General features: G+C 40.5%; 1 protein-coding gene across 1 annotated transcript in view; it reads right to left on the bottom strand.

The window, feature by feature from the left end:
- bach2a (BTB and CNC homology 1, basic leucine zipper transcription factor 2a) overlaps positions 1–21,764 on the bottom strand; it is a 64,707-nt gene that overhangs the window by 14,243 nt on the left and 28,700 nt on the right. The window contains exon 2 of the mRNA XM_044375316.1: positions 4,095–4,377. Coding sequence (XP_044231251.1) covers positions 4,095–4,361 — 267 coding nt within the window. The 5' untranslated portion in view covers positions 4,362–4,377. The remainder of the gene's footprint in view (positions 1–4,094; positions 4,378–21,764) is intronic.

The raw sequence follows: 21,764 nt of genomic DNA, 5'->3' as shown, positions 1-21,764 counted from the left end.
TATATTCTTTATTATCCCCATGTTCAATCATTCTAAAGTACCATAAAGGTGCATAAATCAGTATGATCTACCATCAGATGGAAAACAATAACCTAGACAATAAAATTTTCCATTTTAAGAGAGCCAAGAACACCAGAGTATCACAGTAATACAGCTGTGTCCTTAGTTGTGAAATTCTAAATTCCATATCCAAACTTGTATTCAGCACTAAGCCACACTGAGTTACAGTCATTCATGAAAGGGTGAGTGAAAGGGCGGCAGAAAGGATGTGGAACATAAAGCCATGCTTAGAGTCATTAGGGGATGGAGTTTGATTTGTAAAGTGGTGGCGGCCTTGCCAGTGATTACTGTATAAGGTAGTATCACAGAGACATATTAATCAATATGACAGATCTGGGACATTATATGGTAATGCCAGCCACTGGGATCATGAGCTGCTCCCTGATCAGCTTTAGTGGTGAATGGAGGAGGCAGCAACTAACAGGGTAACAGCATTAATATCAATGCCCAACATGTTTTGATACACAGACCAAGTTGTTTCAGCCCTGCTGTTTCCATCCATGTACCCTTCCTTCTCTTTTTACCTTATTTATCCAAGGAAGGTCAAGTTTGCTCCACGATTTTGTCCAGCATCCTCCTGCAGCTACTTTACATACATACTATCCTTCACAGTCACAAAGGTAAAGGTAACTACCCACAACCTTTACTCTTCAGTTCTTCAGAGGTCCTAGGAAACAAGGCCGACCCAGGACCCAAATGGTACAGGGTCCAAATTATATACAGCACAGGTTTTAGGTCTTTGTGTCAATATGTCAATACCGAAGTGATCACATGGTTTTTCACCATCATCACAGGCGAAAAATGTGTTTTTTGAGACAAAAGGAGAGTATGAACTGTGAAGTGCATAACAAATGACATGTATTGCTGCTATTTTCCACTGCAGCTGCTCAGTAATTGATGGAGCATCATGTTGCTGTCTGTGTTGCTGTTCACTTTCTTTCAAGTCTGTTCAGATACACTATATTTAGGTTTGGAAAGTCTCAGTGGACTCCAGACTGAGCAGTTATCGGATTGCCTAAAGGTCAATTTATGGTCAATCAGAACTGGTTTTACGACGTGCTGTACGACCACGTGGGAAATCAAATGTGTTTATAGACGTTCTGAATGGCCAGACTCAAAGGTGAAGTGAAAAGCCAACCATCACAGAGAGGGGAGGGGAGAGGGATGAGGGAGACATGCTATAATTTAAAAATTGGGATAACAGTGCATATTTCCAGACAGTCTCTCCTGGAAGACAATCATAGCGTTGCACTCTGTTGCTCACATGAAAAATGAGAGAAATAAGAATGAAAAAAAGAGAGCTAGTTTGAAATGTTTAAATCCTGGCTGCTCTCTCACCTCCACACAGTTCAACAGTCATTGCTGAAGTGGGTGTGAATGTCACTTGACTGTGTCAGAAAGTTACAGAAATGGCCCTACGCAGTCCCCCATAATCCTGTGTTGGAGAGGTGTGGGGGTGGGGGTTTTGTGAAGCTATTTGACCATCCAACAAGCTGTTCTGAAGGAATATACTGGTCCTTTATAAGTGTCTGAAATCCCATCCCCCTACTCCTCAGTCAGAACTCGGTTGGCAGCGTCAGATCATTTTTGTAACTTCACAAATAGACAAGCCCACTTCGAGCAGTGATTGGCCAGTTCTGTGAAGGTGTAAATGTTGGCGTGGTTTGAACTTCTCTTAAGCTCTCGTTTTTCATTCTTTACAATGTCCTTTTTCAGGTGTAGAACCAGGTGCAACACTATGAATGCCTTCGAGAAGAGACCTGCTGAAAATGTGTACGCCTATCCTACTTGTACAATACATTTCATCTCACCATTCTCTATAACAGCAGGCTCTGTGCAACGCCTGCTAGTGTGACCATTACATGTTCACAACATCAGATCTTCATTTTGAATTGATAAAGTACCCGTGTAACACTGGCTCTTACAGAGACTGTTGAATTATGGGTTGTTGGTAATGGTAATGTTGCTAGCAAGTGTCTTCATGTCTCTTTATAGTTTGTCTGTTAGAGTCAGTCAGCCCTGAAAGTGTTTGGTTAGCTCAGTTTAATCTACAGGGGTTTCTAACCATGTCTTTCTGCAGCAAAGGAAGTGTCTTTTGACGTTTTTACTGCAGAAACGGACCATGGACTGAATCATCTATCAAGCTGCCAATTACTGCTTTCAAAGATGGTGAGGAGCTCAAAAGGTCAAAAAGTCTGAAAAATGTTAACTGCCAGAGAAAATCATTTTGACCACTTCCATGAGCCTGACAAGAGAGTGTGAATGTCTGACTGATAGACAAGATACACAATTGTGGGATTTACATTCTGCTTTAATGGTATTATTGCACTTTTAGCAGAGAAAAGGGGGTGGGGGGTCATCTTATAATCAGGGTCATCTTACATTTGGTACATGTTAATGACTACCTGAATTCCAGTTTACTACTGTGCATTACTTTCTTGATAGAGTTATGGTGTGCATAAGACAGCTGGAAAGCAATAAAGTGTGTGAATCCTTGCACCAAATCCACAAAGAATGGATTGCTCCTGCTAACAGGACCGTGAATTGTGCATCATTTACACCTGCAATTTGCTCTGTTTTAAAGCCCTGTTCACAAAAGATTTTGCGCAAATGATAGGCCAGCGCAAACACGCCCATAAAGTTTTGCAGTTGAGTGCAATTTGCCCTTGTTTTGCGTCTGTTTGAGTGAGCAGAGCAGTTTCTAGTGTTTCAGGCTTTTCTCCACATTTCAGCACACAGATTGGTCCATAATGAAAACTGCAGAGAGCACAAAAGCCTCAAATTAAGTGTCTTTAATTAGCAGAGGAGCATACACACAAGCTCTCCACAATCACAAACCAACTTCCATGTATTTTGCTTCTTTGACTTCTCTAGTATTTCACATCTATAACATAATCTACTGAAAGTCCATCAATATAGACTACAGCTATTAATGTGACTCAAGCAGGTCTGAAACATGTTAGATTCATGTCTGAATCTTACAATAATGTTGTTCAGGTGTCACTGAATGTATCCGGGATTTTGCAGAAACATCAGTACTGATGTTCTGTTTGTTGCCCACAGCTGGCTGTGTGTCACAGCTGGCTGCAGCATCACACAGCAGCTGAAACGATAAGAACGTCTCCAAACTGAGAAAGAGGCTGTATGCAGCACAGCAGTGGTGACTTCAATAACACCGGATCAGTCAGGATCTGACGGTAATTAATGTTCTGAGTTCTGCTACACATTTACACAGGTCAGCTGTTACACACAGATTCAGGTTTATACGGTGGGATAAATAATAATAATAATAATAATAATAATAATAATAAAGCAGAACTTATGGAAGAATCCTGAGCTCCATCAGAGCTGTCAGGACATTATTTTTTTTCATGTAGCTGAAAGTCCGAGATAAACCTACCACCCCATACCCACTTGATCCCCCCAATGTCTGGCTGAAGACTTCACCATTGATATCATTCAATATCAATTCAATATCATTCAATGCCTCACACCTGAAGCCTGAAGATTTGAAGAGAGAGAGCGAGAGAGATAGAGAAAGAGAGGAGTGAGTGTGCACCAACACCAACTATCTGAAGACGCTAATAACTCAACCCTAACTGTGTGTGACAATTAGAGCTGGTCTTTGTGAATTAGAGTTTTTGCAGCAAGGCTTATTTGCATTGAAAGGGGCCAAATTTGTGCCAAATGTATGAATATCATGCTATTTGCTTGGCAATGCAGTTTTGCAGTGAATTTCACCCTTTGCGGGTTCTCTTTTTGTCTAATTTGCAGAGGTTTAGTGGCTGCAAAAGCCACACAATTCTTTTGTGTATTTGGCCCTCTATGTTTAGTGAGTGTCAGTATACAATTGACTGTTCTATCTACTGTATATTCTAGTCTTTCTGGATAAAATATTTAAGGGGTACTCCAGGGATTAAGTATTGCACTTCCATAAAGTCAGAGGCCAAGAGACAGATTAGAAAAAAGAATGGTCAGAATCAAAACAGCAGAGGCTGAGATATTTGGACCTTGTCCTCATTGTGGCCCTTTACCTTATCTGGCAGATTAATGATGGGCTCTGGTTCTCCTGGTGACCCATGGTGCCCCAGCAGGGCTTGCAGGAAGTATCGGCTACTGGCAGCGAGGACGGCCCTGTGTGCTCGCACCTCCCTGCCTTCCACCAGTATGGTCACATCGCACAGGATGCCTTGCCGCCGCTGCTCCTCCAGGCTCAACAGCACATTGGCACAGTGGACCTTGGATTCGTACACGTACACAGGCGCTGCCGCCTCACCATCCAGCTCCTCGCCTGCCGACATCACTCCCACTAGCACCCTGGACAGAAGAAAGACAGAAGGGAAGAGATTTCAATGTAGGACACATTGTTGTGATTAATGTAATTAATGTCATCCAAAGTAAGACAACTGGTAGTGGATTGCTATGAAATTTGGGATTATTTGGTATAGTATTCATAGTCCCTGGTCATGGTCATGATTCCTTATGATTTTAATGACCCCATGACTTAAGTCATGTGCAACCATCAGGCAAAAACTTCCAACAATAAGAATATCACAATCTAATCTGCAGATTGCCAAGACATCTACTGGTTACGATTACGATGGGAACAAGGTATTTTAACAATAAGATGAATGCAATGCCTCCTAAAAAGAATGCAATTGGTGCAGTTCAGAAGTATTTCAGGTTTGTATTAAATGATGAAGAAAGAGGAAGCCATAAATGCAAATACTATCCTCGGAATTTATAACCCACAAACTACTGCAGCAATGAGTGTATTGTTGCAGCTGCTATCCAGGCAAGACCTTCAATACCCTTACAAACCAACAATGATAACAATACGTACATTTGGGAAAAGTGAATATCAAAGAGGCCTGATGGGGAACAACCTGCTGGAGACAGGTAAAAGGGTTAGGTAAAGGTTAGGGTTAAAATGTTTGATAATGCATTTTGATGTTGTTGAATCATCGAGTGTGTTTATATTTGTATCCTGGTCATGATCAGATTTTTGGAGAATTGGAGTTATGTGTTGTGTATTCAAACACTATATCCTAGTTTTAGAGACCTGAATGAGATCATATCCTGGGTTTTGAGAAACCAGGTTATGCTAGCTAGACTTCTCTAATAGAGACCAGAATTCTGTGGCATTTTAACACTTTATCCATGTTACTGATTGTTCTCTGCAATGTATGTCCTCAACTCAAGTTACGTAGTAGTTAGTCTGTAAAACAAGAAATATGATGTAATATATTAAATATATGAAATGATGCAAAAATGGTCAACACCCTAGAATTAAAGGAAAGTCTGACTTCAGAAATGCAGTGCAGATTATAGATTGTATTGTCTTTCTGTTGCTCTTGGTTTCCATTACTGGTGATCAGATGGAGAAGCTAAATCCAACAGAGTTCAGACAGCCAGAAACCAAACTGTGTTCATTCTCAACCGTTGAAATAACTCAATCGGTACACAATAAGTGGCTGAGATGTTGAGGAAGCAAAACACACCTGCAGGCGAAACCTGGATACTGTAATGACCATGTAAACAGGGATATGAATAACCAGGTTTCTTATATTCCATGTAAACATTATATCCATAATATGGTACAAACCAGGATAAGACTGAAATACTAATAATACTAAGACTGGTACTGATACTAATTCACTTATTGAAGTGTTTTTACAACATTTGTTCTTAAACATGTGTAAAAATGTCAGTGATGTGAACCACCATCATATGGCAAGAGACATAAGAGCAGTGACCACATTACTTTAGTACTTTCCAGTCCCTCCAGTACACCAGTATTGTATTACAATAAGTCAGTGATACAATATACCAATATATGGGGTGGCTTTAGGGTTAACATTGAATTGTTCCCAAGCTCAATACTGAATTAAACATACATATATATACAGCTATATGACATCACTTTACATCTTCAGAAAATTGTGATGGGCATTTTCACCAATTTATTAACATTTTATAGCAATGAATAAACAATAATAATAAACACAATCAATACAGTCAAGAGGATGAACTCGTTTCATTTGAAACAGGGTTTCTGTAGGGTTCAACAAGTTTAATTTAAGACCTATTAAATACCCAATAGAATGCGCTTTAATACTTGTTTCACGATCATACTGGCCAAAGAATTTAAGTATGATAGAAAACCAGTAGGGATGATGTGGCCCTTTTTAAAGATGATTTTTTGAGGATTTTGCCTTTATTTGACAGACAGTATAGAGAGAGGAAATGTGGGGAGAGAGAGGGATATGACATGCAACACGTATACCCCGGGTGGGGGTCCAACCATGGATGTTGTGGTTATGTAGTATGTGACTTAACCATTGGACCACTAGGGCACCCCAAATACCCTGTTAAAGGCCCTGTGGCCTCTCCTTTAATGTCACAAAGTGTATACACATAGATAGATATTAGAGAATGATACATAGATATAAAGCAGCCTTCCACATCGATTGCAGGCAGCTCTATCCAGTGGCTTTTCATTGTGTTTCATTTCTATACTGTAGTACGTAACCCCCAACACAGACAGCTGAGCATGCAGTCTGTCTGTCTCATCAGCCCTGAGCTGTGTGTGTGTGTGTGTGTGTGTGTGTGTACAAGCACACACTCAGCAGGCAAAGAGGGGGCTGCTTTCTGCTGATTCATGGCTTTTGAATAGGCACAGCCCAGCACTGGGGGCTTGCTGAGGTAGTGTGCTAGCTTTACTCCCTGTGGCCCATAGGCCAATCATTTCAACATTGTAGATCATCTCCTGCTGCCCCTCAGGAGCACTTCAGACACACTATTCTCTACTGCTTTTCATGGTGCTTATAAATTGTTCACTAACACCATTTATCCACTATACTCTGTTTTGAGCAGAAAAAAAGCATTTTACATTGCTCTTTGTGTCTACTCATTCTCTGTATTCAACAGAGTACTGACTAAGATGAATTTACAATTAGTGTATTGTACTGTACCCTGCTGTTCACAACTAATTTCCCAGCCCTGATTGTGTATACGCATAATCCTGATCAGAGGCATAGAACAAAAATCTGGGCCCCGAAATAATGCTCCCTCAGTGGGCCCCTCCCTTACATCCACTGTCACGCCTGTACAAATAACTGACTTCACAAGTAAACACATGCATGTGTAGTAGATATTAGGGTAATCAGTCATGAAGTGTTTATGGTGCATTTAAGAAAGTCTGTGCAATCTGAATTCTCAGCATATTTCAGCTTTGTTTCCCAACATACTGTACTCACTGTGTGAAGCTATAACTGCAAGGTTTTACATTATCATTTCCTTCGTTAAACCCTGTTTAACCCCATCAGACAAAGGTGTAAAGTCATCTTACTGTGTCTCTACACTGAGAAAGGATTATTATTAACAAACTTAAATAAGATCAGTTGTTAAATTTGTGCAACAAAACTGTGAACAAAACATGGGTCTTTGCACTGAACATCAACTTGATCATTTGATATGAGATTTTGTCTACATTGCCAAACTGTAATATATATCAGTACTGGAAAAATACATTTTCATTATGCTTGACACATTTCAGGAAGATCCAGGGATTATTTGTCAAGATGCCTTGTCACAGATAAAAGTGTTTGCCGAGAGAAAACCTGATGGTGACCCTAGATATAAAGTCAGATTTCTTGCTCTGTGGCCCTGTTTACACCTGGTATTAACATCCAATCACAAGCGGACAGCTCTAAGTACAGGTGTAAACGAACCCAAGACGTGTTGAGGATGGATTGAGATCCGATAACTCAGACCACATTATTCAGAGATGGTCTGGGCTGCATGTGACCACATTCTTTCAGCAGTGTAAACGCAATGCATCCTGGGCCACACTGAAGGACCACCTACTCAACTGACGTCCTCTATTTTCCAGCAGACTAGACACAGGACCCTCTGTCCAAAGCTTTTCAACTTGTTTGATAACAGGATAAACAAAGGCTAAACGTTTCTGGATAGTTTCCTCTGTTCTGTCAAGTTGATAACTACAGTTTTTTACAATGAGCTCAGGATCTATCAGGAGGACGGCTGCTTTACTCCAAACAGTATGAACCTGGACTGTGTGTGTGTAACAGGTGACCTATTGAAGAACACAGAACATTCATCAACAGTAGATCCTGACCGATCCTGTCGGCATGTCGGAGATTTAAATAATCAGTGAAGTTATGCTGCTATGTCTTGTGCGTGAATGCGCAAGTGAATTAGAATGCTCTGAACTACTGTCAAAATAGTTTAATAATCCACCTAGTCCAATGTGTGGAACAATAATTCTAGAGCACGAGTTCCACCCTGAACGTTTTGTCAGCGGACCACTAATACATCCATGTAGCATGCTCATGGGTGACTTCTACCTAGAAACAAACCAGTCACCAGACAAAAGTGAATGCAACTTCTGGGAAGCAATGAAAGCATATTTGAGAGATTAGGTCATATCCTATTGTGCTAACATGAACAGGAAGAGAATGGAACGTCTCGATTACCTTCTTTCGCTAATAGCTGCTGTTGATCAGAAGCATGCGGGGTGCCCTCTGCTGCCCAGTACAAAGAAAGGTTAGCATTGCAGAGTGAGTTTATATCCTCTCAACAGGGATTACTGAGGAACAGCACTTGAGGTCACAATTTGAGTATTATGAACACGGGGAGTGGGTGAGCAGGCTGCTTAGCCAGCAATTCAGACATTCCGCGGAGGCGGGGCTCATAACAGAGATTAATACACCAGACAGTGTCACAACAGATCAAAGATTAATTAAGGACCAATTCACGCAGTTTTATCAGGACTAATAGTCTAATAGAGTTTCTTAACGATCTGGAAATGCCAACCATTGAACCCTTTGTTGTGGAGGACCTGGATCAGTGGCGGAAATTAGTAGAGTATTTCAACAAATTAAGGGTGGTAAAGCCCCGGGGCCAGATGGCTTTCCAATTGAATTTTATAAAAAATTTTCTATCAAATTAACACCTATCCTGTGTTAAGTATATGCAGAGGCTCTAGCTTGGGAATCACTGCTACCTACAATGACACAAACCAGGATTTCGGTCCTTCTGAAAAAAGAGTGCTATGTTGTGACTACAAAATCCTAACCAAGGTCCTGTCTGCTAGGCTTGAACCAGCCATATGTACAGTAATCCACCTATAGCAGACCGGTTTTATGGCTTTCTGCCATGTATGTAGATTGTTCAGTATCTTATACTCTCCCAGGAGTGGGCAAACAGCAGAGGTTTTGACTTCCCTAGATGTTCATAAGGCATTTGACTAGGTAGAGTATGACTATTTATTCAAATTTTTGGAAAGGTTTGGGTTTGGGACATCTTTTAATTTATGGATCAAAGTCTCATATAACTGTCCGCAAGCATCAGTTCCCCCGAATAAGATCACATCCCAATACTTCTCTCTTTATAGGAGTACTAGTCAAGGGTGCCCACTTTCACCTCTCCTATTTCATGTTGCTCTTGAACCACTGACAATAGCTATCAGGGGAAACACAAGCTTATCCGGTATTAGCAGGGGTGGGCAGGTTCACATACTGTTGCTGTATGCTGATGACCTTATACTCTACATGTCAGACCCATGTACTTCTATCCCTATGGCCATGAAGACTTTTTATACATTTGGAGTGATCTCAGGTTACAAAATAAATTTTTATCAAGAGTCTATTATTTCCAGTTAATATACGTGCACAGCAAATGTCGTTTGAAAAACTCCCTTTTAAAGTGACCAAAGGCTCATTTACCTATTTAGGTGTCTCAGTAACCTGGGAATATAAAGGCCTATCTAAAATAACTTTGAGCCAGCATTAGACAATGCTAACAAGAACACTTCCCATATCGTTTGCTGGACGAATTAACTCTGTGAAAATGACCATCATGCCTAGATTTCTGTTTCAGATGGTACCTGTTTTAATTCCGAAGGCATTTTTTAAGGAATTGGATGCAGCTTTATAATAATTGGAAAGGCAGAAGGAGGAAGGGGGCCTGGCATTGCCAAATTTCTTAAATTATTATTGGGCGGTGAATATCCAGAAATTATCCTACTGGGTCTCTGGTCTTCATGAAGAGAAGGGACCAGTGTGGGTTCAGTTGGAGCGAAACAGTGCTTCTCCTGTATCCATCTTGTTGTTACTGTCTGCTCCCCTGTCCCTCAGAAGATAGAGATGGATACACAAATAACCCAGTTGTGATTGGCTCATTGAAGATATGGTCACAGTTTTGGATGCATTTTAAATGGAAACAGGCTCTCACCGTCCATCCCTATCACAGCCAATCCTTTCTTCCCTCCCTCCAGCTTGGACTCAGCGTACCAGGCTTGATCAAGGAAAGGGTTATGTTGTGATTTATTTAGAGATAACATCTTTGTTTCCTTCCAAAGGCTAAGGAGGGAATATGACATTCCAAAAACACATGTTTTTAGATATCTGCAGCTTTATGCAAAAGCACTTTCCCTACTTCCCATATTCTCCACCTGATAGCTGGATAGAGGAATGTATACATTTAGATCCACTAGACAGGGGCCTTATATCCAGATTGAAGACTTTGCAAATGAAATCTCAGACACTACTTGGCAGTTATCAATAAACAGGATCCACTAAACATCTATTTGTATTCGACATGGACTGCTGCAGTTCAAAGTGTTACACAGACTTCACTTATTCAAGAGTATGCTCGCCAAGATGTACCCTGGCTTGGATCCAACATGCTCTAGGTGTAAACAGGACTCAGCCACCCTCTATCACATGTTTTGGTCACGTGCATCTTTGGTTCCTTTGTGGTCCTCCATCTTTGAAACATTCTCCTACATCTGTGATAGGGACATTGATCCAGACCCCACCATTGCTATTTTTGGAGTAGCCCCTGATGGGGTTACACTCTCTGGGGCAGAAGCTAAGGCTGTAGTTTTCTCATCATTTCTGGCCCAATGATTGATTTTATTGTGCTGGAAATCAGTTGCCCCTCCATCCCATGCATGTTGGGTCAGTGATGTTATGGCCCATCTCAAATTGGAGAAAATGAGGCACATTATGCATTGTTCGGCTCAGAAATTGTGTGTGTAGAAACTGACTGTGGAGTCTGTTTCTGGATTAGACCAGAAATACCTCTCTCCTCTTAACACCGCCTAGTAGAGACACAGGGATCTGTGTCAGTGGTTTGATTTTGACTGGGGCTTGACTTCCCCTCTGTGTTACAGTTATAATAAATGTGCATTGTGGATATATAGTATTTATAAGATTTGGCTGATGCAGATACTGCAAGGTTGTTTTTTTTTCGTTTGTTTGTTTGTTTTGTTCTGTTTTTTTGATGGTGGTATGCTAGAAAACATGATACTCAATGGCTAATACATCAACTGCAAACTTTATTGTAATTACTGTAATCTTGTGGATGTTATAAATGATGTTAAAATTTGGCTGATGTAGATACAGCAAAGCTTATTGTCAGAAAACATGAATGTCCTCAACAGTTAACACATTCCCTGCAAACTGTATTGTAATTAACTGTAATTTTTGTGGATGTTATCTTGAGGTCCTTAGTTGTTTATGTCTCTTTTACTTATTTAGTTATTTTGATTGGGTGAGAGGTTAACCTAACCTGCATGTTTTTGGTCTGTGGGAGGAAGCTGGAGCACCCAGAGAGAATCAACACATATGCAAACATGCAAACTCCACACAGAAAGGCCCCAGTCAGCCGGTGGGTTCGAACCCCTTGTGAGGCAACAGTGTTAAACAATGGACTGACCACCATGCTGCCATAAATCAGTATAAAACAGCTGTCAGCAGGTGTCCTGTTTCCTTACAAGACCAATGAGCCATTGTAGAGTGTTTACATTTTGCAAAATAAAAGACCAAAATGTTATTTTCTACCACTCTTTTTTTTCCTGCTGTACCGAAATCATACCGAACCATGAATTTTGTGTACTTTTACACCCCTAATTAAAAATTCCATTAATATTTCCCACTTTCCATGTTTCCCCATTTCTTGCTTTGAATGAGCTGAGCCTTTGACATTTAAAGCTCTGCTTCTCCATATTTTTCTTTTTTCCCTCCCAACCATGCTTGGTAAATTGTTCAGAGACAGTTGAGGGGCTTTGGTAAACAAGACATTGCCAGTGGTTTCATCATCTTGTCTGCGTTGTGCTTTAATATGCGTGAGGGGAGGATGGCGTGTTTCAGCAGCAGGCTGGGCTGACAGACAGCTTACTGATATCTATAATCCCCAAAGTGTAAAATTACTCCTGAAGAGGAGGAAGGAGCAGAACAGAAACACTGATAACTTTTCTAGTGTAATTGGGCTAAATAACCTGCTGTAATATCATCTACTGTATGTTAACACAAAACACAGATACAATTACAGCTTGGGTCCAGATAAGACAGATATGTGTTTAACAGTTGATTTTTCCTTTAGGTTCCTAATGTCTGTATTCTACATAAAGGGGACAGTAGGGTGTGTCCTGTATGAGGTTGTCTTTTCAAACTGTGAACAGCAATAATGATGAAGAACTGATCTGCTCAACTGGGCCACTTGAAGCACAGCCAGGTGCGCTGAATACAGAGCTACCTGAACCTTGTTGAGGACTGTATGAAAACTATTGTGTGTGTTGTGTTTTCTCAGCCCACATTTATTTAGGTTACATATATATCTCTTTGTGTTTGGCTGTTGCATGTTTTTTTCTCCACAGATTTATATTTCATCTCCCTTGGATGACAATCATGTCTGTATTAGAGTTTTATTTTCTTCATTTGAAACAACTATTAGCTACTAGGATCAATATAGGGCTGCAACTAATGATTATTTTCATTATCAATTCATCAGTCAATTATTTTCTCAAATAATCGATTAGTTGTTTGGTCTATAAAATTATATTATATTACATTATATTATATCATATTAGTATATATTAGGCTATGTTAAGCTATATTATATCAATATTAAGTCATTCTCAATCACATAAAAGCCAACACCTGCCATACAGATTTACAGATAATACATACATAAAATATATAATTTTACTTAAAATAAACAATGAATACAGTTAAATACGTTAATATGTTAAGTATTTTTTTCATTTTCTTCAATTAAAATGAGCAGTTACTTAAGATCTACAAGGAAAAACAAACAAACAAAACAAAAATTTTAATGGGACGTGAGCTGCTGTTGATAGGGAGAGAACAATAATAATGTTGTCTTGTTTTCATGTAAACCAATGATGAGAGAGCCACATAACACAAATATGAATTTGGGAATGTGTAACACCACAGAGAATGCACAGACAATGATGGATATCCGTGTTCTACAAGCAGCCAAAACCAGTTAGTGAAGTCATAGTTTTGCCGGTCGGCTCAGATTCAGTCTTCTCTGTGTTGAGATCTGAGATGTTTCAGCTCCTTTCAGCTGTTTTTTGTCTTAAATCTTTTCATCGCTCCCCTGACGCTCACTTTTTTTCTGACTGCTGAGCTCCTGCAATACTGGGAACATAGAAAGCATGTTGTGTTAATATGACAACCGGCAACAGTGAGTTGTCATATCAGCTGTGACTGACAGTTTTTAATATGGTGATTTTTTATATTTATTGCTTATTCATTCTGTTTTGATACATTTGCAAACAGAACATAAAACGTAGTTAATATAAATGTTGCCGATTTTTTACTGTAGTGAAATGTTATTGAAAACACATAATAGATGAACAATGGTAAGATTAATCTTACAGCACCCTAGCCCATCCTCACACTACCTCACTCTGGGGACCACTGTAATAGATGAATCGAATAATCGTTGCAGCTCTAGACCAGTCAGGTTTTCACTAGCCTACAGTCATTCCCACCTTCTCTTTATTCTGCAACATGACAAAATTAGAACTAAAGTCAAGTCATGTGTCATTTAAAGTTAAGATATGGTCATATTTTTGCTGTGTGAATATTTTCTTTGTGTCCCTGTCATTTTATTTAAGTCCAATGATGGACAAATCCAAGAATGTTGTTCAGTTTTGACTGTGTGGTTTGTGTTTCCCATAGGTCGACTGCTTTGGGGCGGAGTGGCTGAGATTGACACTAAAATAAGAATAGCTAGTCCACCTTAAAGGTCAGTCCATCTTAAGTGAGCCTGGTCAGCTTAGGTTAACCTATTGTCACTAACTTCATGGATAACCCCCTTCACTATTCCAGCACTTAAGGAAACATCAGAGACTTTTCTTGATTTTGAGAAGCTGCAGCATTTATTAACTGACAGATTTGACAGACTGGCTAGACTGCACTGAAGTCGTAGGGAGATCAGAGATCGAGGTTCACATTCTGACTCCTGTGTATTTAGGCTTAGACAATGAAAGCACTTTGGTTCATTTTGATCACAATCAGTCAACAGGCAAAGCCCAAGTGAAGTAGAGTAGCAGGAGTTTCCTCCCGTCCAAGTAGCACTGCCAGTATTTCCCATAGTGCAGCTCTCTGTGGCTGTTCAGCACTTTCCCCTCATCAGTCATATGCTCTGTTAGCATTCTACATTCAACCTGGCAAAAGCATCAATCAAACACACACATCTAAGGCCATTTAAACCCCTGAGACAGCCAGAGATGAGCAAAGGTGGCCACAGGCGCACACACACATTCTGTACACACACACACACACACACACACACACACACACACACACACACACACACATACAGTGCAGCCCAGCAGGCAGAGTAGAAACATCCAGGAGTGAATTATTCATCACAGGAGCAGTAGAGCCCGACACCAGGCACACACACAAATATTAATTAACAAACACTAATAATTCACCAATTCCACTGTGCATGTGTGCATGTGTGCATGTGTGTGTGCGTGTGTGCGTGTGTGTGTGCGTGTGTGTGTGCAGTCCAATCTACTGCTCTGCCCTACTTTCCACCTTCTCCTCTGCCCTGATTCTGTCTATTTTTTCATGTGACAGTGTCTGTGGGCTATACTGAATAGTGCTTATATGTACAGTATATACAGTGTGTGTGTGTGTGTGTGTGTGTGTGTGTGTGTGTGTGTGTGTGTGTGTGTGTGTGTGTGTGTGTCTGTCATAGGCTACTTTCAGGGACAAATTTCAGACTAAAGACCAGCTAATTGGGGACGCTTGTCTCCAGGTAATGAATGTAAGTCTGTGTAATGTCCCAAAAGTGACCTAAAACAGTGTGTGTGTGTGTGTGCGCGTGTGTGTGCGTGTGTGTGTGCGTGTGTGTGTGTGTGTGTGTGTGTGTGTGTGCACGTGTGTGTGCGTGTGTGTGTGTGTGTGTGTGTGTGGGTGTACATTTATGAGATAAATTAAGAATCATGAGTTTGATCAAGACATCTGATGACATATATTTGCTCAAAAAAGCACTGTCTAGCTTTTATCATTTATGAAGACTAATACTTAAAAATGTTAAACATTGCTATTTAGAGAAAGCAGTAAAACAAAATATAGTTAGGGTGAATGAAACTCAATTGAGTGGAAGGAGTTGATACAAGTTGGGTGCAACTTTGCTCCAGTTGGCATCTCATCACACTTATAGACACATTGCGACTACTGTCCAGCTGTTACAGTAGACTACTCCACTAAATCCATCACTACTACAGCTCACTCCACTCTGACTAACTGCCTCACTGAAATTAAATCATGGATGCAAGCCAACTGTCTTGAACTGTGATAAATCAGACATGATAATCATCTGTCCCAAATCCCTCACCAAAACCACTCCATACCACTCCACTCTCTTTTCCACCTAAAAAACATAGCTTGTGTCTGCCCGTCATGCTCCTCCTCCTCTGCTGAAGCTCTGATCCATGCTCTCATCACAGCCAGAATGGACTACTGTAACAGCATTCTTTATCACACATCATCCAATGTCCTAAATGAACTCCAGCACATCAAAAACTCTTCTGCTCACCCACTCACCCACTCCCATAACCACATCACCCCTGTCCCCCAGAACCTCCACTGGCTCCCTGTCCCACAACGGACTGAATTCATCAGATTCAATTCAAGTCCTTCTCTTCACTCACAAAGCCCTCCATAACCAGACCCTCACCTACCTCATTAACCTGCTCCACCACCACGTTCCTACCCACGGCCTCTGATGCCAACCTCCTGTCTCCACCATTCAGGACCAAGCACTGGACCTGGGGTGACAGGAATTTCTCCAAAGCTGCCCCCTCCCTCTGGAACACACTGCACTGATCTATGTTCAAATCACTAATCAAAACTTACCTTTTTAGAACTGCTATTAATATGTGATAAATGTTGTGTGCTACCTTGTGCTTTTGGTGTTTTTGTAGTTGGATCCTTTTACCTTGTGTAAAGCATCTTTGAGTACCTTGAAAATTGCTCTACAAATAAAATGCATCATTGTTATTATACAAATCAGACATTGGTGGAGCTGGTGCCAAGCCTCAAACAAACAGATAATCCATAATATTAAACCAAGAAATATCAAATGATAAAAACTGCTTGCTTGCTGCTGCTTCTATGTGACATTGACAGTTTGAACTCATGCCAATAAAGAGAGATGAAACTTAATCTCAAGAAGAAATTTCCTCAAAACAGTTCACAGCTAAAGATAGTGCTGAGTGCTGGCTACATTACCGGGGCCCTCCCTCGGGAGTTCCTGAGTTCCGGAAATATACCACCATGACATCAGCGTCTCTCATTCAACAAAAAGCCTTTGTTGTGAAAGCAGCTCTCACTTGCACTGTGGTCACTGAGATCCTGATAAATGACCTCTGAGGTCATTGCTAACAGTGTTTGCTCAACCCTCAGCCTCCTTCGACCCTGTATAACTCATCTTGGCATTGTCAAGTGGAATTGGATTTAGTGCAAATGAAACCACTTCATCCCTCAGGCATGTAGCCAGCTCTCCTGACAGAGTAATCATATGTCAGAGGACTACTGTAGATGTGTGTGAAGGGCAAGTGGCCTGCTGTAGCAGTGAGGGATTATGAGTAGCAAATGGACTGCTAGGGGTTGGAAGATGGCACATGGAGACATATATATATATATTGGTATGAGTAGGGAGGGGTGAGGATAATGTCTGCGTGTGTGTGTGTGTGTGTGTGTGTGTGTGTGTGTGTGTGTGTGTGTGTGAGTGTGTGAGTGTGCGTGAGAGAGACAGATAGAGAGTGTTTAACCAAGGATTAAGTTACAATCTATAGATGCTGAATAGCTGACCTAGGTACTTTGGTTCTCATGAATTCACACTCTCCATCAATACCTTCACCTTTTATCCTACAAGCATACACACACACACACACATACACACACAGAGTGTCGCAGACTGCACATGGGTCAAGCAGCACTAATGCAAAGCACTTGCTGCTCTAATCTGCTTCTATCAGGAGAGCATTTGTAACCCTTAGAAGAGCACTTTCACTACTTGGACGTTCAGGAAAGGCACTCTGAGACATTTCACTGCTTTTAGCTCAATTACCAGACAAAAACACTGATGTAGAATGATTCTGCAAAACCCCAGATTAGATTCAATGACAACATTTTTTTTTTTACATCCAATGCCAATGCTTTTTAAAATTTGCACTTTCTACAATATCTGTGCATGGAAACCTCTGTACTGTTAAGGTGGTTATGACAAATAAGGTGTGATAGAGGTTAGGCAACTAAACCACTTGGGTTAGGGAAACATTGGTACGGTAATTAAAAAGGCAAATGTTAATTACAGATTTGTGACAGAACACAAACTTTCCAGCATGAAGTCAGACAGATGACTGAAAAATGTGAGCGAAACATCTCCTGTATAGACACACTGTAATGGTTTTCTCATAGGGATCCAAGATAGCATACAGAAGTGGGCCACTTCAGGCAATGATGCGTCACTGCTGGCCTTCTTCTGGCCCGGATAAAATGGATGTGAGCCTTAAATGGCCCACATGTTAAATAGCAAATATGGTCCAAATATCCCAACTCAAATTTAGGCCTTTTTTGGTAAAGATGTGGTACTCTCAATGGATTTGGGCCTGTTCTGGTTTATCTGGTTTGTTTTTGGTTGACATTGCTATGGCTTGCTTGTGGCCCAAATCTGGGAAACAGGAGTGGACCGCCCAAGTGCCATCATTCCACACGGTTTGTGGGCCAGATGAAAGTGCCAAAAGTGTAGAGTGTGAGCCAGATCTGGGCCACAGCAATTTTGCTATCTGAGACGGTTTTTCTGTTTTCAAAATTATTGTACCGGGGATTTTGACGTTACATCTTTTTACGATTGGTTCCATGTGTGGTTCAATACTACGCATCTTCAAAAGTCTTCACATAGTCAACTTTACCACCACACTGCTGGGCAGAGCAGCTTACACACAAGAGCAAATCCTTTCATTAGACATGAAGACAACAACTCGTGTCAGAACACACTGAGATAAAAACACAAAGAACAGGCAACACATGATGATCTTTTTTATGGCAGTCTGTGAAGTTGCATCACTTTTTTATTGTATATATGTTGTTTTTTTATTGATCGATGGTGTAAGAAATGTGTATATTGTGTATTTGTCGCTCTCTATAGAATGTACTTCAGTGTTTTCAACAGGAATGAGTCATAGAGATGCAGCAGGAAAGCTATCAGTGGGCTTTGTTTCTGACAGAATTTCTAGTTTTTTCATTGAATATAGATGTATTTCAGTGTGGTTATCGTTTGGCAGATTGCTGTCCTTATGAATACATGTTAGTTTTTGAACATAAACTGAAGAGTTCTGAAGTGAGGATGTAAACATTTGTAAAATGTGCTGGAGATCCACAGAGGTCTGTTGGTTATTGTTGTTTGAGTGAGAAAAGTTTTCAGGAAATTTGAAGGCTGTCGTTACTGAATGCTTTTTGTGTGAATGAAATGCAAATGTCGTCACAGTTTTCATAATTGTTGCTGTTCTGTAGTCTGGAACACACCAATAAAAAAACTATTCACGGTCAGCATTTTTTCTGCAATAGCTATACAATGTATTTTCATTCAGCAATTACCTCTGTATCTAGTATTTTTTGTATATTTTTCATTTAGAGTCCTGCCCTGCCCTGGATTCAGATTGCCTACCTAAGCATGAGGGGAAACAATGGAGCATGTAATCCAGCACATTTTTATCTCATGATATCATCTTTATTGTTTAATGTTCACCCTCTTTACATCATATCAGAGCTGTATTAAGTCACAACTTTCCCATGTCCAGCTGTGTGTGGAAAACAACTTGCATCATGCACAGCATGAAATCAGATGGTGGATGAAATTATCCTTCTTTATTAATACATCCTGAGTTTGTTTGGCTGCACTTTAAACAGATACACCAGCTGCTCCTCTGTTGTATTTCTGACATAGTAGCTGCTCAAGGAATGTTTGCTGTAATATTAAAACACACCCACTGTTAACATGGTAACCAAGTTACAACTATGGGTTACAACTTTAACATACAACTTGGGCAAACCTATGAAAATGAGATCCACTGGTTCTATGATAATACAGTATAATATATCTAATGATTTATTTTGCGAATTTTATTCTTTATGCAGCCCCTCAGTACATACAGTTTCTCATTACAGGTTGTTTTAGCTCCTGTTTCTTTAAGGCCCCCCTCCCGATGAGTCCACTCTGTTCTGATTGGCCAGCTTTACGTATCAGAGTTGTGTAACTTTACTGCCAATGCAAACCAAATATTTCTTGCTTTACTGCTTCAAATTAAAAACTTTTAAATGACTAAATAACGGGAGACTTTTATTGTGAAAATTTTACAGAAGTGAAACATGTTCCTCACTAAAGTAGCAGAGCTTCATTAGCAGCGCTAAAAAGCTCAAACAACAACATATGGAGATATATGGAACTATTTGTTCAGTGGATCAGTTAGAAATAACACAGAGAGGAATAGCAAAAGCACAAACAGCCATAGTGATGATGTTTTATGAAGAGCTGCAGATGACCAGCAAACCTCCAACAGGTAAACTACTTATTTTACTTTGCTGTGCTGTGTAATGGAGTCATAGTTCAGCGTGACTACCCCCAGAGCAGAGTAGTGAACTTGCGCACTGTGCATGTAGCAGATGTATAAAGATAAATAGATAAAGAAATCCATCACAAGCTGACTTCAGCTCGGACTGAAAGTAGAAAAAACCCTCGGAAACTTAGTGTTCAGAGCAGTCTGAAGCCGGTGCTTTTTTGCACACCAGGATTACTTCTACATACGTTTACCTCGTTTAACATGAACATCCGACATTGTGACACTATATATATGCCTGAAAATAAGGAAAAGCATAATATGTCCCCTTTAAGGTATGCCAATACAATAATGGGAGATGTCTGGAAGGAGTCTCGTGTGTCACATGGCTAATTTTTGAGATGTTGTGATGTACAAAGGATAAGAGGATAACGTTGTCTTAAGAAAGAAAGGTTGAATAACGGCTTGAGCTAAAACATATTCTCCTGGTGGTTAGGCTACAGTTAATGTATTGTATAAAATACTATAAGAATTGGAAGAGAGACTACCTCTCCTTCAGTCATTATCTATGCACTGCTGATGAATGGCTCTTGCTTCCAAGCAATAAAGATCTTCTGAGAAAAGAAATATTGAGTCAACTGGTATTTGACCTATGCTCGAGACTGTTCCAGGTGCCTCTGGTGACCAATGGTGACGTAAAGGTAGCAGAGAGAACCACGTGGATGCCACTAAAGGTGCTCCAGAGGAGAAACAGGACAACAATAGCAACTGCTAATTTAGCAGACTCCAACACAGCCTGCAAAGAGATAGAGCCAGAGAGAAAGGCGTGGCACCCGTTCAGGAAAAAGGGGTGTGGAATGAGAGGTAACCTGTGCTTCTATACCCTGATCAGTCTCCTCATCACTGTCTCAATAATGCTGTGGTATAAACATGGGACTGAATCTGATGATGCTGACCTTGAGAACAAAATCCAACCACAGGTTGAAGACCTTGCTGACCCAACTATACCTGAGAAGACGTAAAAGAGAGCTGTTCAAGGGTGACAAGTGGAGGCTGTGGGGGTTTGATGCAGACTCCCTTAAAGCTAACAACCTCAGCAACAGAAATTCATGGTATTTGTTTCTCAGGTACCTAACAGCAGTCTAAGTGGGAGAACCAGCCAATTTTGGCCATACATGCACTGATGTCATGGTCTAACATGTTCAGTTTGACTGCCAATCCAACACCCTGCCTCCCACAAATCCTGAGTATCCTGTATTGCCAATCCACATTGAAACCAAATATTCACAAGAATTGGGCACACAGGATGGGAGCATGTGTGGCATCTGCACAGTCTTTGGCAAACACTACAAGTTTACTCATTCCAGAAGTTCTAGCTTGTACTGTCCATTATTGTCAGACAATGCTTGAACTTTCCAAACGTAGTAATAACAGCTATTCACCACCATAAGAAGCTCCATATAAATTTGTTGAGGTGAATGGGACAGTTTGTATCTGTAATAGTGGCAATAAAGAGTCTGTAGGGGTTACTAAATGTACTGTTGATTTGGCAGGTCTGACTGGAAATCCAACCTTCAGAAATATTTCTCTAGTAATGTTGCAGTTGTTGCTAACAATTCCATCAGAGCAAATTTTGCTAATGGAGTTGGCCCACCTCCAAATTGTTATTGGCAGTGTGGTAAGAAGGCTTTTCTCTACTTACCTAAAAATTGGAAGGGATATTGTCAATTGCTGAACCTAACTCTGAACAGTCTTGTATTCATACCAATGGAAAAAGCTAAACCAGGTC

The sequence above is a fragment of the Thunnus albacares genome, chromosome 15 (genome assembly GCF_914725855.1).
Source record: "Thunnus albacares chromosome 15, fThuAlb1.1, whole genome shotgun sequence".
NCBI lineage: Eukaryota > Metazoa > Chordata > Actinopteri > Scombriformes > Scombridae > Thunnus > Thunnus albacares.
The sequence above is the reverse complement of the archived record's forward strand: the minus strand, read 5'-3'. Positions and strand labels throughout refer to the sequence as shown.